This window comes from Onychomys torridus, chromosome 13 (assembly GCF_903995425.1).
Source record: "Onychomys torridus chromosome 13, mOncTor1.1, whole genome shotgun sequence".
Lineage (NCBI taxonomy): Eukaryota > Metazoa > Chordata > Mammalia > Rodentia > Cricetidae > Onychomys > Onychomys torridus.
In genome coordinates, this window is record NC_050455.1 from 21,141,396 (window position 1) to 21,157,200 (window position 15,805).

At 39.8% G+C, this 15,805-nt stretch overlaps 1 protein-coding gene across 3 annotated transcripts in view; it reads right to left on the bottom strand.

The window, feature by feature from the left end:
- Slc25a46 (solute carrier family 25 member 46) overlaps positions 1–15,445 on the bottom strand; it is a 33,930-nt gene extending 18,485 nt beyond the window's left edge. The window contains exons 1-6 of one of the 3 annotated variants that reach the window (XM_036205011.1): positions 15,052–15,445; positions 12,750–12,792; positions 10,930–10,987; positions 8,292–8,369; positions 5,207–5,307; positions 1,773–1,829 (exon numbers count right to left, since the gene is read on the bottom strand). In XM_036205011.1, the coding sequence (XP_036060904.1) occupies positions 1,773–1,829; positions 5,207–5,307; positions 8,292–8,369; positions 10,930–10,987; positions 12,750–12,792; positions 15,052–15,334 (620 nt within the window). In that variant the 5' untranslated portion in view covers positions 15,335–15,445. Of the gene's footprint in view, positions 1–1,772; positions 1,830–5,206; positions 5,308–8,291; positions 8,370–10,929; positions 10,988–12,749; positions 12,793–13,697; positions 13,714–15,051 lie in introns of those variants that run through there. The other 2 variants (XM_036205012.1, XM_036205013.1) reach the window with 2 other exon arrangements.
- Between the last annotated feature and the right edge of the window lie 360 nt (positions 15,446–15,805).

Genomic DNA, 15,805 nt, shown 5'->3' on the forward strand with positions numbered 1-15,805 from the left:
CTTCTCCATTTCTCATCAGCAGAACTAGGCCAGCTTCAACTGAGAGCAAAGTCCTTTATTATGAAAACTAATATTGTACAGCTTTCCAAAGTCGTTTCCTCATCCCTACAGTAACATTACAACTGCAAGCCTGCAAAGTATAGTTACTTAAAATCATTCCAAGCAGGGGTTGGGGATTTAGCTCAGTGGTAGAGTGCTTGCCTAGCCCTGGGTTCGATCCTCAGCTTCAAAAAAAAAAAAAAATCATTCCAAGGGTAGGGCTAACCTCACCAACACCCTTAGGGGCCTCCACGGAGAATGGAACATCAGTAACTATGTGCTAGACTGTCCCACAGGAGGAGCCAGCAAGCTAGAGGAATTTCCAATTCACAATCTTAAAAACAATAACTTCCACTCTATAAAACTAGTTACTGATGTAAATCACTAGGTGCCTTTAGACTAGACTGTAATGTGACTCGTTTTGAGCTTTCTCTTCACCAAATACATACATCCCTATCTCTGACTAAGAACAAGACAAATGTTTAGCATCCCTTCTACCAGAAATGCTTAGATCAGATGTATTTCAGATTTGGGAATATTTGCATATAACTAACTAGATATCTTGGGGATGGGACCCAAGTCGAGATACAAAATTAATTTATGGGGATTGGGGATTTAGCTCAGTGGCAAGCGCAAGGCCCTGGGTTCAATCCTCAGCTCCACATTTTAAAAAAAAAAAAAATTAATTTATGTGTTATACTCATTTTACCCACAAAGCTGACAGGGCTTTTACATAGTATTTTCTATGTGGCTGTATCCCGACACTCCACCCCTAATTACATAGGATCAGGTTAGAGATATTCAAAACATTTGACATGTCGTGTTGGTGTTCAAATTCTTCAGACTCTGATGTATTTTGGATTTCTGCTGTTTGGCTTAGGGATGTTCAACACATAGTAGTAATTGTATTTGTCTAGCTATCTAGCTATCTTTAAGCTGGGTCAAGGGATGGGGAGATCTCAGCTGGTACAGTGCTTGCCATGCAAGCATGCCGACCCGAGTTTGATCCCAAGCATCCATGTATAAAGTTAGGCATAGTGGCATGCACTTGCAACATCAGAACTAGGTAGGCAGAAACAGGTATATCCCTGAGGCTTGCTTGCTGCCCAGCTTAATAAGTAACCCCAGACTGCACTATGATTATCCAATACCAAATGATCATCCCTACAAACATATACATATAAGTAACATTATGTAGATTGAGAAGGCTTTATTTGTGTATTTAGAAATACACACATACACCAAACAACAACAATTAAAGGGAAAAGGCCATGAATTTGAATGAGAGCAAGGTGAGGGTTACATGGGGAAAGCTGTTGAAAAAGAAGGGGGGAATGATATATTATAATCTCCAAAAAGAAAGAACCATCTCCAACGAAAACAAAAACAAGGTTGATGGCTCCTGAGGAGACTGGCCTCTGTGCTCACACAAGTGACCCAAACACTCAAACACGCACACATGCCCACCCCATCCCACCCCCAAAAATGACGAAAGAAAAAGTAACATAAACAAAAGGAAAAGTTGAACCGCGACTTTTGCCTTTCACATTGCCTAAGAGTCCTTTTAAACGGTGTGTGTGTCTCAGGACCTCAGCCCTAAGCCTTGTTACTTGTTCTATGACTGTCTATTCCTATGACTCTAGCTTCTTTCACTATACTATGCATAAGATTTGTTTTTCAGTTCCAACACTAAGAAAACTAATAGAACTTTCTGGTAACTATGTAAAACTTACCATTTCAGGAGAAGGTGTTCGCCTATTAGTTTAGGATTCCATTTGTGTGAAACCTCCCTAAAATGTAAAAATAAATGTAAATAAAACAAAACTGTGTTATTTTAAGTATTTTTTAATTAGTTTTTTAAACAGTAATAAATTCCTGGTTTTGTTTTAATCTGTAGAAAGGATTTTCCTTGCTGACATACTTCTGACACCTGTGGTGTTTAAATGAAGAAACAACACAATTGTGTATCTGCAGGCAGAGGGGACTGCAGGATGACTACCACTGTGTGACAGAGGAGAAGACCCAGGAGACACCTGCAGGCGTGTCTGTGAGAAGTTTCAAGCCTGGGTGGACCCATGGGCTAGGATCCTGGACTGAACAACAAAGAGGAAGCTAGCTGAGCACCAGCATGCATACCTCTGCTTACTGATAAAGCACAGGGGAGTGTTCTTTATCAGAAATGCTTAGGATCAGGTGTGCTTCAGATAGATAGCCATTTCTCTCTGAGAAGTGGGGCCATTGCTTTGATAACTGATCACGTGGCCACGGGCCTAGGGAACAGGCTTGTCTATTCCAATTCCCCCTTCTCTCTCTCCTGTAGTCAACTTTCTACACTTTCAGTTCTTTGCCAACAGCTCTGAAACTTAAGTTTCAGAAACCAAACCACAAATATCATTGCAGGTACTGAATTTTTACCACACTACTAAACTGAATGTCCTGCACTTTGTTAATTTTTTATAGATCTCTGTGTTTTGGGGGAAGCCTCAAAAACAAAAGGTCTGGCACATCTGTACTTTCAAACGCACCCTGTGACATAAAGAGCAGTAACATATAAAGTTGGCCAAGCATTGAAACTCAGTTTTTAAAGTATGAGTCATGAAACCTTTAGCAAAGCTGTATTGAAGGAGTTCTGAGAATACACAGTTCCTTGAAAGCAAATGCATTGGAAACAGTTTACTCTTAGCTTCCTACCTTCGTTTCCTTCCCTTACAAAGGTATCCCAGCACTGAGGTCATGTGCAATACTAATGGTTAGACCTTCAGCTGACTCCCTTTCTCAACAGGGCAAAATAATGTGTCCTAAGGGCTAACTTTAGATAAATAAACACGAACTATTCATAGGCTTTAGCACTATCCATGAGTTCATGCACAAGAATATAGTACTGAAAACAGAAAGTTGACCATCCAAAGAGTAGCCAACAAATTACAACCTCTCACTGCTGACTATCATTTCTTTGTTATAGGTGTGCCTTGTTGCCAACTGCCATAACTGTAAGGCACTTCTAGTATCGGACTCTCAGAGTTTTCTACAAGTTCAGGGCTATCTTTCCTGCAAAAGTAATGGTTGAATTCGATCCTCGGAGTTTTCTACAAGTCCAGGGCTATCTTTCCTGCAAAAGTAATGGTTGAATTCCATCCACCGAGAAGAAACTCTGCCTAGTTCCCTAAATGCATCTACCTTCTCTCTCCCAGTGTATCTGTAATTAAAGTTTACAACCTTTGGCTTCTAGGAACTCTGTCATGAAGCTTACCACTAATTTTGTTTCCAGGGTATCACAACTATACCCTGAAATTCCCGCTCTCACCACCCCACAATCCCACATATGGCATCGATACGTAGACGTACAAGTTGTCCAGGACTCTTTCCTTGTCAGGTTTCATAACCTGTGGTCTACAATTCTCCACTAGCCGAATTTCACTGAGTCTCATATTCTGAATAATGTTTTATGCCACAATACTCAAAGCTATGTTTATGCTTAAATAATTTCTGTAGTCCTGATCCACAGTTCCAACCACCTTTTAGTCATGTCCCACTGGGGTCATTTGAATGAGAATGAACCCCACAGGCTGAAATATTTGAGGTTCAAGAAGAGTGGACTTTTGGAAGGTGTGTCACTGGGTGTGGGTTTTGAGGTTTCAAAAGCTCTAACCATTTCTAGTTAGCTTGATCTACCTCTCACTCTCTCTATTGTGCTCATCCTCTCTCTCTCCTTCCCCCTTCCCTTCCCCCTCCCCCCTCTCTCAGCTACAGGCACTGTGTCTGCCTGACTCCAGCAATGTTCTTGTCATGATGGTCATAGACTCTACTACCCTCTGGAGCTATGAGTCCCAAACTAAATGCTTTCTAAATTGCCTTGGTCATGTTGTCTCTTCACAGTAATATAAAAGTAACTAAAACAACTCCTACAGGTCTGACAAAAATTTCAAATTCCATTTATTGAAGGCTAAATTCCTGGGGCTGGAGAGATGGCCCAGAGGTTAAGAGCACTGGCTGCTCTTCCAGAGGTCCTGAGTTCAATTCCCAGCAACCACATGGTGGCTCACAACCATCTATCTATAATGAGATCTGGTGCCCTCTTCTGGCCTGAAAGCATACATGCAAGTAGAATACTATATATGTAATAAATAAATAAATCTTTAAAAAAAAAAAAAAGGAAAGAAGAAGAAAGTTAAATTCCTTATTTCCTTTCTAACTTATTCTTACTGAATTCTCCACTTTGGTTAGCATTTCTATTTAAAAACAAAATCTCAGCTACCGCTGGCAACTCACTTCCTAATACTCCCACTTCAACCTAAGAGCAGCTGCCATCGATCACACCTAGCATGTCTTCCTAACTCAGCACTTTGTGTTCCGCTCCAGAACTCAGAATGGCCCCAGTGTGGTTAATCTATTAGCTTTCTACAAGCCAGACTGAAGCAATACTTTCACACTACCTCTTAGGAACACCCTTGATCAAAACCCATCAGGAAACAGATAAAACGTTTGATTGCAGGCCAGCAGAGAATACGCCATTACAAAAAGACACAATCATGGAGGGAGGGAGAGGATTTGAGTTGGCTATGACCTAGATACTTGTATGCATATACAAAATTATCAAAGAATAAATAAAAAGACATGTTTAAAAAGACATGCCCACATTTTAGCGTCTTGGCTTCTTGTCATTCCCAAGCACAGCTGCTTCTTTTTGTCACTGACTGTCTAATTCTGTGAGAGTGGGTAAGCTGTCATCTTTTCTTGAAAGGAGCTCCTTTCCTACCAGGTCAATTCTTACTCATAATTCAGACTCTATCTCAATTCTCAGTTGTTTTTAAATATGTGCCAGTAATTCCACGTAGGTATCACTGGTATCTGATTTAATGACAGCACAAATCACACAATGCACGATAATCAAATGAGCTGCTTAAAGAGGTTCTTCACATGCTCCTGCATGTTACTTAGCTGGCAGCTGCTGGCACCCAGCAGTAGGAATGAAAGGTACACTTCAACAGACACTGGGACATGGAAGTCCCTGTCACACACCCAGGCAGCAAGGTGTAACTAATGGAGGAGCTCTACTGTCCCCCTCGGTGCCATTTCAGACAAGTCTTCAGATGCAAGATATTTTTTATCAAGATACTTGATACAAATTTAATATAACACTAATATGGGGAAAAGGCCACACATGTACCTCGGTAAAGGTGTGAATTCACTAATTATGCCTTCTGCTCCAAGTGTGACTCCCTGAACAATAAATGTACTTCCCATTCCTTTCCATAGGGCTCTTGGTCCCTAAAATCAAAACAAAAACAATAAAAATAGTTCTGTTAATGCCTAAATATAAAACATTAAACTTCTTAATAAAACTTGTCATTAAAAGTTTGCTAGCCAAGCAATGGTGGCACACGCCTGTAATCCCAGCACTCGGGAGGCAGAGGCAGGTGGATCTCTGTGAGTTCGAGGCCAGCCTGGGCTACAGAGCTAGTCCAGGACAGGCTCCAAAGCTACACAGAGAAACCCTGTCTCAAAAAACCAAAAAAAAAAAAAAAAAGTTTGCTGACATTTCCTAATAAGGTATTAACTCTATCTAATACAAATCTTACAAAACTGTAACTAAATCTAACAGTGGTAGATTTCTACCACTTTGTTCTTGTTCCATTGAGGCACACTCTCACATAACACAGGATAGCCTCAAATTCTTTTTTTTTTTTTTTTTTTTTTTTTTTGATTTTTCGAGACAGGGTTTCTCCATGTAGTTTTGCTTCCTGATCTACATCTGGATCTCACTCTGGAGACCAGGCTGGACTCAAACTCACAGAGATCCACCTAGCTCTGCCTCCCGAGTGCTGGGATTAAAGGCATCCGCCACCACCACCCAGCTCAAATTCTCATGTAGTACCTGAGGCTTGCCTTGAACTCTTGATCCTCCTTCCTCAACCTCCAAAGCCCCAGGATCATAGGCCAGTGCCATTATGGTAGCCTCAATTGTTAATGTTTCATGGTTTAGACCAAGAGGAATACTCCATTCACTTAAGTACTCCAAAATGACTTATCAAAAACCTCAGGTATCTCTGTCTTCAATTCCCTACTACTGTGACCTACAGGTATCTCAAATTTTATATTTCCACAGCTTCACTCAGTCATACCCATTAGCACCATTTCTTTTCCTTCTTGTGGTTCTTACTTCTCTTAATAGCTGCTTCATGATACTGGTTTCCAAGTCATGTGCTTCTCATTCTTCCTATCTAATCAACCAAAGTTGTGTAAGTTATCTCAGCCTCTGATAAATCTGTTCTTTTCTCTATCCTTACATATTACTTATATACATCTAACGCCACAAGAGTTCACTGTTTCTACTACAATAACAGCAGCAGTGTTACTACCATCGTTATTTACCTATGTTATTAGTGAATAAGAAAATAAAATATCAATACTGTAAAATTAGAAGCAGCAATATAGTATCAGGAGAAGGTGTTTCTTTTTCTCCCTAGTCCCTTAGCAGAGGCCTTTATCTTCCATTCTCCAGATACAGCTCAGCACATAACAGAACATCTGTGTGCATGCAAAGATGTACAATTTTTTGGTTTGTTCATTTTTAACAGATGTATCTTGAACCATAAAAAACAACCCAGAGATCATTCCAAATCAGTACACACAGAGGTAGCATATTTATAAAGGCCACCTGGTGTTTTACCACATAAATGGATCATTGTTGTTTTAGTGATATCCTCTTGCTAGATATTATAATTTCTTGGCTCATTATTATGTGCAATACCACAATATGATATCCTTGATACACATTTTTACACATTTACATAAAGATTTGTGTAGAAAAGTTCTTAGAAGTCAAATACACACATTTTAAATTTTGATGCAAATAATCCATTGCCTCGCAATGCCCTTGTCACTCTAAAGCATCTTCAATGGTCCTTGTAGTTTTTAGGATAAAGTGTGCAAACCGTAGAAGGCCCTTTATCATGCTGCTCACTTCTCTGGCTCTTTTGTCTTCTTCCTCTTACCCTCAACCTCTGCTACAAGGTACTATTAACTGCATAATACCTACATCCCAACGTGATAACCTCTCTTTTCCTTTTGCCTTTGAACACCAACACGTGAAACCTTTACCCTCAGCATTAAGAAGCAGACTTCCTGACAAGTCAATATACAGATATGCAAGTCAGTGTCTCTTTCTCAACAGCTTTCTCACGACATACCCTATGATCAATCCCAGTTGTGGTAGTCAATCTTCACGTAAACAGATAAGAAATGTTTAACTCAGCCGGGCGGTGGCAGTGCACGCCTTTAATTCTAGCACTCGGGAGACAGAGGCAGGAGGATTTCTGTGAATTCAAGGCCAGCCTGGTCTACAGAGTGAGTTCCAGGATAGGCTCCAAAAGCTACACAGAGAAACCCTGTCTCAAAAAACCAAAGAAAAGAAAAAAAGAAAAAGAAAAGAGGGGTTGGGGATTTAGCTCAGTGATAGAGCACTTGCCTAGCAAGCACAAGGCCCGGGGTTCGATCCTCAGCTCAAAAAAAAGAAAAGAAAAAAGAAAGGTTGAACTGAGGAAAAGACCCACCCGTAAGATTGGCAGCATCATTTCGTTACCATCAAGAGCTAAAGAACGGCCAAAAAAGCAAAAAGCTAAGTGCCAGACAGCATTTATGTTTCTCTGCTTCCAGACTATGGACTGAATGTGGTTCAGGCTTCCATGTCGTCACTGTCATGATAGATGACATTGTTTTAAATTTTGAGTCAAAATAACCCCTCCTTCCTTAGATATTTCTGTCAGGCATTTTGATACAGCATTGAGAAAATGCATGAGTATATCAGTTTTGATGATGCATCATCTCTCAACTATGGAATAATTAGTACTTTATCATTCTCATACTGTACCACAATCTTCTGCTGAAATTTCTGTCTCTATGACTAAACTGAAACTCTCTGGATTGTATGTATAGACATTACCTTACCTGCTGTTAAATTCTTAGAACTTAGCAAAATTCTTTGCAATTTTGTTGAATTAAGTTAAAATTCTGAAAAACTCAAAGGAGAATTCTTTTTTTTTCCCCCAAGACAGGGTTTCTCTGGATAGTCCTGGATATCCTGGAACTCATTCTGTAGATCAGGCTAGCCTTGAACTCAAGAGATCCACCTGCTTCTGCCTCCCAAGTACTAGGATTAGAGACACATACCACCACCGTCCGGCTCAAAGGAGAATTCTTACTTCAATGCTTAACAAGTTTAAATATACAGCTTTAATAGAACAGATTCTCACCTGAGTTTTGTTGAAGCTGTACATAATGTTGATGATTGTAAATGGAGTAAGATGGTAATGTCGAGCATGGTAATTAACCTGTAAAAATATATAATATCTTTTCTGTCTTGTCATGAAATAATAAGGCCATGAAAATCTAAACATAAACAACAGTTAAGTTCTAAAGTCAAATAATAAGCACCTCAAATAAACCATTCATGTTATGCATATGGTGATATAAATGCAGTATGCAGACTAGTACATAACAAATCTAGTGATGAAGACTACAGAGTGTCTTGCAGTTTGAAAAGTGAGGTTTTTAAGATCTGGGATTAAATCTCATACTCCTTTTGGCCAAGCATTTTTTTAAACTATAGCTTACAATCAATGGGAAAATCATAAACCAGCCAAATGTGTCAAAATGATGGATACTGGATCATGATGTAGTATCATCACAATTTAAATATATACAAATCAATTTTACTGTTCTGGGGCCTCTACAACTTCCAATGTTATTCAGGTAGTTTTTCTCTATGCATTCTTGTTTTTCAGTGACATGTATAAACATACTGTCTGAATGTTATGTGGGGAAATTATTTTGCGAAGAATTGAAATTACATGATAGGACCTGCTACGATGCAGGCCACTAACTGTTGGGGGCTCCATTATCTTACCAGAGGCCTGACAAGTTGAAAAATATTTTCTTAGTTTACTCAGGCACCATTTGCCTTTTTCATGCATTGTTAACATGCTGTGAGTATAAAAACAAGGGTGAACAAAACTGCTGATTCTTAACCATGAATTGAGGCAGTAGCATCAATTGTATTTGTCTATTATATTCTTCACCACAGACACTCACAGGAAGGAAAAACAAACTTTATCTATTAGTATCCTTGGTGAAGAAGTACAAAGGATAGTTATATGAAACCCTGATCTATGAGTGCATACCACCTTTCTAAATAACATTTTGTGTGTTACATTAAGAAGACAGCTGTCATGAAGGAAAAATCTTTTTCTTTTTTTTTTTTTTTTTTTTTTTTTTTTTTTTTTTTTGGTTTTTCCAGACAGGGTTTCTCTGTGTCGCTTTGCGCCTTTTCCTGGAACTCACTCTGTAGCCCAGGCTGGCCTTGAACTCACAGAGATCTGCCTGGCCCTGCCTCCGAGTGCTGGGATTAAAGGCATGCACCACCACCTCCCGGCTAGGAAAATTCTTACATGATGGATTTGCAGCCTACCTTAGGACTTTTCTTTTTTATCACAGAGCATCATTTTTCTCTCCTTTTTTTACTTTCATACAAATTATTACTTTCACACTTGGGACATACATCTTTCTCTTGCAGTACTGATACTTGAAGGTAGGGCCAATTATATGCTCAGTGGCTCAACTATATTCTCAGACCAAATGTGTACTTGTAAATTAACAAAGTGAGCTTGAGTGTTGTTGTTGTTGTTGTTGGTGGTGGTGGTGGTTTTTGTGGTGGTTTTTGTTTTGTTGTTGTTGTTTTTTAAAAAGAAGAAGAATATCCTCAGAGTGTTTGTTTTCAACTTTTCTCCAAGTATAAATCAGAAACACCTTAATAAGATTTAAAATGTTATTCTGGCCAAGGAACACATAGGAACTACACTTTAAAATCAAAGGACATGAATATGTCTGAAAATGTCATAATTTTGTATAATTAATACATTTTTATAAAATATAAAAAAACTTAGGGGAACATATATCTCATTAAGATATTTCTTGTGAGATACTGGTTCTTTTAATGAAGATGAATTTTGGTATGTTATAATTCAATATTTTAGAATCTGGACATATAACTCAGTGAATCAGCATCTTTCAAATAACCAATACAGGGTGACAGAAAATCATGTGTGATATAAATTATAATGTACTTGGATGCATTATAAATCAATGGGAATTTTTGTTGTTTTGTTGTTTTTGTTTTTGTTTTTTTTTAAGACAGAGTTTCTCTGTATAACTTTGGCTGACCTAGAATTTGCACTCAAACTCAGAGATCCACCTGCCTTTTCCTCCCAAGTTCTGGGATTAAAGGTGCACCCAGCTTAATAGGAACTTTTTAATGTAATGGAGTTTTTTTAAAAAAAACTAGGTTGCTTCAGATTTAACACTGCACATAAAACATCACCACTTAGTGAGTTTCTCTGTAACTTCAGAAGGGGCATTATCAGAAAAGAATATAAATACTCCTATTTTCAAGGACATCATGTGTAGGAGGCTGATTATTCTTGTTCTTTTAAAACAATACTCTATGACAGAGGACTGGAGGAGCAGATGTAAGAAGCTCATTCCTATTTCAACAGACATTTGGAACAAAACATAAATTTTTGTAAAGATTATTTGTTAATATCTGATGAATGCATTATTATTTTAATGAGTTAGATCGATACTACATCAGTTTTAATTTCTGAAATGGTGAATCCTGACAGACATGACCTGAATAAGTAAAACATCTTCAAAGTCCTAATAACTTTTAAGATTTGCAAAGAGTTTTAAGACTAAAATGTTGGAGAGCTGAAATATTATAGATTTTGGAACATTTCACATAGAATAGTGGGCATACGATTTCATGTCATTTCATCAGAATTATGTGCTTCTAATTAGGATTAGGTTTGTCTCAGAAGTCCAAGAAATTACATTTACCTGACATTGGCGGCGTAAAACAATACAAGGATGGGCCAGTACGTTCTCTGTAAAGAGACTATACAGAAATAATTGATATGTGCGTATATATAAAATATCTTTACACAAAATTTTATACACGTAACATACATATACCTGAAGTTATTCTTATATCTTCACAATTAAGAAAATTTAATTCCTACACATCTGCAAATGATACCAACAGTAAATTCAACATACATAAAATCTAGATCACAAACTTGTAAATATATATTATCTATAGTACAAAGATTAAAATAGGTAACTGTATGCTTGACATGAAAAATAACACATCATTCAACTTTTCTTTCAGAAAATATCCTATGAACAAAATTCTTATACAAAAAGCCATTTGCTTTTCAAGACCCTCATTCTAGAAATTTTTATTTTGATGTACTTAGTACTTAAGTTACAGGATTTTTTTAAATATATTTTATTTTATTTTTATGTGCATTTGTGTTTTTGCCATGGGTGTCGGGGTCCCCTGAAACTGAAGTTTCAGACAGGAGTGAGCTGTCATGTGGTTGCTGGGAACTGAACTCAGGTCCTCTGGAAGAAGAGTCAGCACTCTTAACCTCTGAGCAATCTCTCCAGCCCAAGCTACAGGATTTTTAATGACCTGTTAATTACTATTTTATGTATCAAATATTTCTTTTGACTATATTCCCCACAAAATACTTAGAGTTGTGGGTTTAAGCTCTAACAGTGACACATGCATTCATATGTACATATAAACATTATATAAAATGGCATTAAACTTTAAACACAAAGAATTAGGCTAAAAAAAGATTAGCAGAATGGAAAATACAAATTTTATCTATGCTGATACTAATATCCCTCAGTTTTTAATGTGCAAATAAGGTCATTTGATTGGTTATTTAAATTGATGAAGCCCATTCTGGTATGAAAGATAAGCAATGCACAAGTCCAATACTTAGGAATCTTCATAATACTATAAATAAGATTGATGAATGGTCTTAGCTATAAGCTATATATAGCTATAGCTTTATGACCATTATAAGCAGTAACAAAACCAAAAAAGGAGGTTGACCACCCAATAGGAACTGAAAATAAAAAGTCCAGTCTCTATGCTGCAAAACTACCTGGGTATCACAGCAGTGTTCAGGGAGAAGGCTCATCACATCACTTTGAGACGGAAGATTACATTCTATTCTATTCTGATAGTCTCATGAAAGTTAAAACCATATTCATTACAAAATTACTTTGTTCATGCAGGAATGACTGACTGGTTCTGACCTTTACTAGAGAAAAATCAAGTTATGGATTCTTTTTAGGGGAGAGGGAGGTGTCTTGTTTTGGTTTTGTTGTTGTGGTTTTTTGTTTTTTTGTTTGTTTGTTTATTTGTTTTGGTTTGGTTTTCGAGACAGGGTTTCCCTGTGTAGGTTTGCGCCTTTTCCTGGAGCTCACTTAGTAGCTCAGGCTGGCCTCGAACTCACAGAGATCCGCCTGGCTCTGCCTCCCAAGTGCTGGGATTAAAGGCGCCACCACCGCCTGGCAGTTTTTGGTTGTTTGAGACAGGGTTTCTCTGTGTAGCCCTGGCTGTCCTGGAACTCACTCTGTAGAACAGGCTAGCTTGGGGCTCAGAGATCTGCCACTGCCTCCTGAATGCTGGGATTAGAGGTATGTGCCACCACCACCCAGCTAGTTATGGATTCTAACTAATGAAATCCTAAAATAAGTATATAATCTGTTAATAAAACCTAAAGGAAGAAATGTTAATCATTTACTATTATAACTAAAGGAAAAACTCTAAATTAAAAAATATTTAGAATGAACATTACCTTGCAAGTCCAATACCAAATCCAGCAAATCTATTCAACTGTTCTAAAATAAAAAGGATAAGATTACTTATAACCAATATTTCTATTTACTGTGACAACCAAGATTCAGAAGAACATGCTGTTCATTTAAACCTCAAATTCTAACGTGGGATAGGGAGGCAATCCAAACAGTGAGTGACTCTGCTGGAGCAAGTTCCACCAAATGGGCGACTTGGCGGAGCAACTGTCTTTCACTCCCATGGACTGCTGCCTCGAGGACTTATAAGCTGGGACATTTCTAAGTTGTGACTGTTTTAAAAGAAAAAAAAAAAAAAACCTTCCAAAGTTTAATTTTATCAAAGTCAATTATCTAAAAAAGTACTAAAAGCCTGTAAGGACTACGTCAAATTGGTATACAGATGGAACCTAAGCATTGCCCATTTTAACTTCTGAAGACAATCATTGTAAAATTTGCTATGGACGGCCATGACTGATACACTAAGAAACTGACTGTGCTGTACAATTAGTCATCTACTACTACTGAGGGACAATAGTTGTATGTAAAACACCACCAAAGTGTTCATTTGAGAGTACTCAATGTTATCAGTATAGGTTAAGTGCAGCTACTCCCTATGATCTTGAGTTGCAAATAGTTTTCGAATAGCTGTTTAATCCAGTCTACGTGCTAGGACCCTAGGTACATATGTGCTCCTGTCTATGGCATTGCTGAAAAGCTAACCGCTGAAAATTCCTATGCACATGTCAAAATTGAAGTCTTTCTCCTGAATAAAGAATCCCAAATCCTAAGAGTGATCTAGCCAGAGGAGAAGACATTAACTAGCAGCATTCATAACAGACCATTCTCTCTTCTGTCATTTCATATAAAGCAATGACCCTTTATGATGAGAATACTCTCTTATACTAGTCCATGTAAGCATGCATGTTCCTGGGTAAAACTACCCGCTTCACCTTGAAAGATGTACAAGCTGGAAAGCTTCTTTGGTCATAATGAAGTACTTTCTCTCATGTGGTTATTTACATTCTCAAATACTAAAGAAAAAAATGACATGTATGAAAGGTTTTAGGAAGACTTAATGCTGTTAATTATGTGAGGCTCTCCTTGTTGCAAAGTTTTACTCAATCACTTGGTAACAGCTTCAAAATAAACTCGTTTGTGTTAGCAAGTTTCCCCTCATTGGAACTATCAAGATGTAATCAAGATGTATCAAGATTTAAAAACTTCCCTGCCTTAAGATAGTAACTTTACAGCAGTGATACTTATGGTTTGAATCACTTCATTTAGCGCTTCATTCAAAAAAGGGTTTTGCGGCACTATTCTGGGACCAGTACAACACAATGAAAATGAGGCAACAGCCCAGAGCTTCATGGTATGACACTGGATGAGTAAGTCATTCATCCTCCTTCACCTCCTCAAGTGCTTACTAATAACCAGAATCTTCCGGTTCAGTCCAGCACTTCTGCACTCCAAGTAAAAACTAGGGAATGAGTATCACGATTATGCATAGCATGTTTAATATGTAATGATACAATCTGTCATTCCCAGAGAATGGAGTCAGCTATTTGCATATCAAAATAAAACCGATTTTAAACGTATGTTGTTCATGCAGTGTTGCAATTGAAGCTCTCTGACATAAACAGTGACTGCTCACAAAGCCAAGTTATACCAGTGTTTCTAAACTCTAGGTGGAGGTTTTAGGTCAGAAGACCATAAGGGAAAACTGCCGCGAGTCATGGCTTCGCGATCTAAAACCATACTCCCATGTTGAAAGGGTAAGCGAAGGAAAATAATTACCCTGCTATGCATGTTTACAATATTATACTGCTGTTCATTTTATTTAGCACTTGTAAAAATTATGTCATTCGACAAGTCTTAACGAGGGATCAGAAGAAAAAAATGGTTAAATTTATGATTGGTAGAGCCAGGCTCCAAACCCAAATCTGCCTGGGCTAAAAGGCGTCTTTCCAAACCACAAAGATATGAGTCAATCAACCAAATCAAGAAAATCCACCTGCCAGAGTGAATCAGACAACAGTACATATATATATTTCTTTCCTGCTTCAGGCCACCGGGGGTAACGTTCCTGGGCTCCTAAACACTCCTACCCCTGCATCCTAGGCTACGCTGATGTCACCTAGTGTGGTGATCCCGGAGCACAAATCACGTGCACAAGCGGCTCGCTTCAGGGCAGAGGACGAAAGGAGGGCAGAGGGTGTGGTTGCGTGTGCAAGGACCTAGGCGGGCCCTGCGCGCGCTTCCGGAGTCCGCCGGCCCACCCGCCCGGCGGGGCCCCGCACCCCTCACCGCTGCTGGGACCGGGCCGCGGGCCGTCGCCGCCGCCGGGAAAGGGCTCCTCCGCGGGGCCCTCGAGCGTCGTGGGCGCGGACGGCACACCGTACGAAGGGCTCTTTTCGCCCCAGTGCAGATTGCGGCTGCCCGGGATGTCCGGGGGAGTCGTCACCCAATGGCCCAGGTCGGTCCCGGAGCCGAAGGCGCGCGCATGGAAGGGGCCGCCGAAAGCCGGATCGTCCCGCACGCCTCCCCGGTAGCCCAGGCCATCGAAGCCGTCAGGGCGCCGCGGATGCATCTCGGACGGGCGGACGAGGACAGGAGGGGCCGGCCCACCGAGCCCAGGCCTCCACCGCGTCCCCGCCGCAGTCGCCGCGCGTCAGGAGAGTGACAACCGGAAGTCACGACTGGAACCCGGAAGTCCGGGGAGCACGTGACTCCGCCTCTACGCTCGGCTTCCCGACTTGGTTGCTAAGGAGACGCGGCAGCGGTCTTAGGCTGGAAGGAGAAGGATGCTGGGCCAGGTCCCCGAAGATGCGATGGGCGTCCTCTGCTTTGAGGGATGCTTCGCGCGCTGCCGCAGCCCCGGATGACCTCGGCCTGTTGCAACATGCCGTCTCCCCTCACCCAGGTGCCTCACCCTTCCCAAGGGAACCCCGCATGAGGGCAAGAGTATCGTTAAGTCTCCCTTTGTCTTCCGCTGTATGGGCCACCAGGCATTAGCAAAGTACAGGTCAAGAAAGAATACATACTGCCCTCGACGCACAGG